The sequence below is a fragment of the Myotis davidii genome, unplaced genomic scaffold (assembly GCF_000327345.1).
Source record: "Myotis davidii unplaced genomic scaffold, ASM32734v1 scaffold21, whole genome shotgun sequence".
NCBI lineage: Eukaryota > Metazoa > Chordata > Mammalia > Chiroptera > Vespertilionidae > Myotis > Myotis davidii.
Window position 1 is genome coordinate 2584108 of NW_006292573.1, and position 585 is coordinate 2584692.

At 48.4% G+C, this 585-nt stretch overlaps 1 protein-coding gene across 1 annotated transcript in view; it reads right to left on the minus strand.

The window, feature by feature from the left end:
* Positions 1 to 294: 294 nt before the first annotated feature.
* FOXG1 (forkhead box G1) overlaps positions 295 to 585 on the minus strand; it is a gene marked incomplete at its 5' end in the record, with an annotated part of 1051 nt that continues 760 nt past the window's right edge. Inside the window, one exon of the mRNA XM_006766028.1 lies at positions 295 to 582. Coding sequence (XP_006766091.1) covers positions 357 to 582 — 226 coding nt within the window. The remainder of the gene's footprint in view (positions 583 to 585) is intronic.

Consider the following 585-nt stretch of genomic DNA (forward strand, 5'->3'; position numbering starts at 1 on the left):
TACAAATTACAGTTTAACATTTAAAAACTCTCCCCATAATTTAGGTTGTTCTCAAGGTCTGCGTCCACCATGTAGGTCCATGATAACTTATAATACTGCACACATGGACATCTGGCGGCTCTGAGACTTGTCAGGTTTGAATGAAATGGCAAAGCAGTCACTATTTAGATACACGTTCTACTAAAATTTTGACTTCCAAACTTCATATTCTACAATGTATGCTCCCCACATTGCACCTCGCTGACACTCCACACCTTGTTAGAATAATCAACAACCCTAAAGACTGAACAAACGTAATTATCATTTACAATGCAAATGTGTGTAAAACGTTCACTTACAGTCTGGTCCCGGGGACGTTAATGTATTAAAGGGTTGGAGGAAGACCCCTGGTTCTGATGTGTGAAATAATCGGACAGTCCCCCGGACAGTCCCGTCGTGAAGCTCGGCAGCGAGGGTCTTAGGGACTCGCAGGGCAGGGTGGAGGGCGCCTGCGGCGACGTGGACGAGGACGCGGCCCGGGCGCCCATGGACGTGCTGCTCTGCGAGGTCATGGACGGGTGCGGGACGTGGGGGAAAAAGTAACTG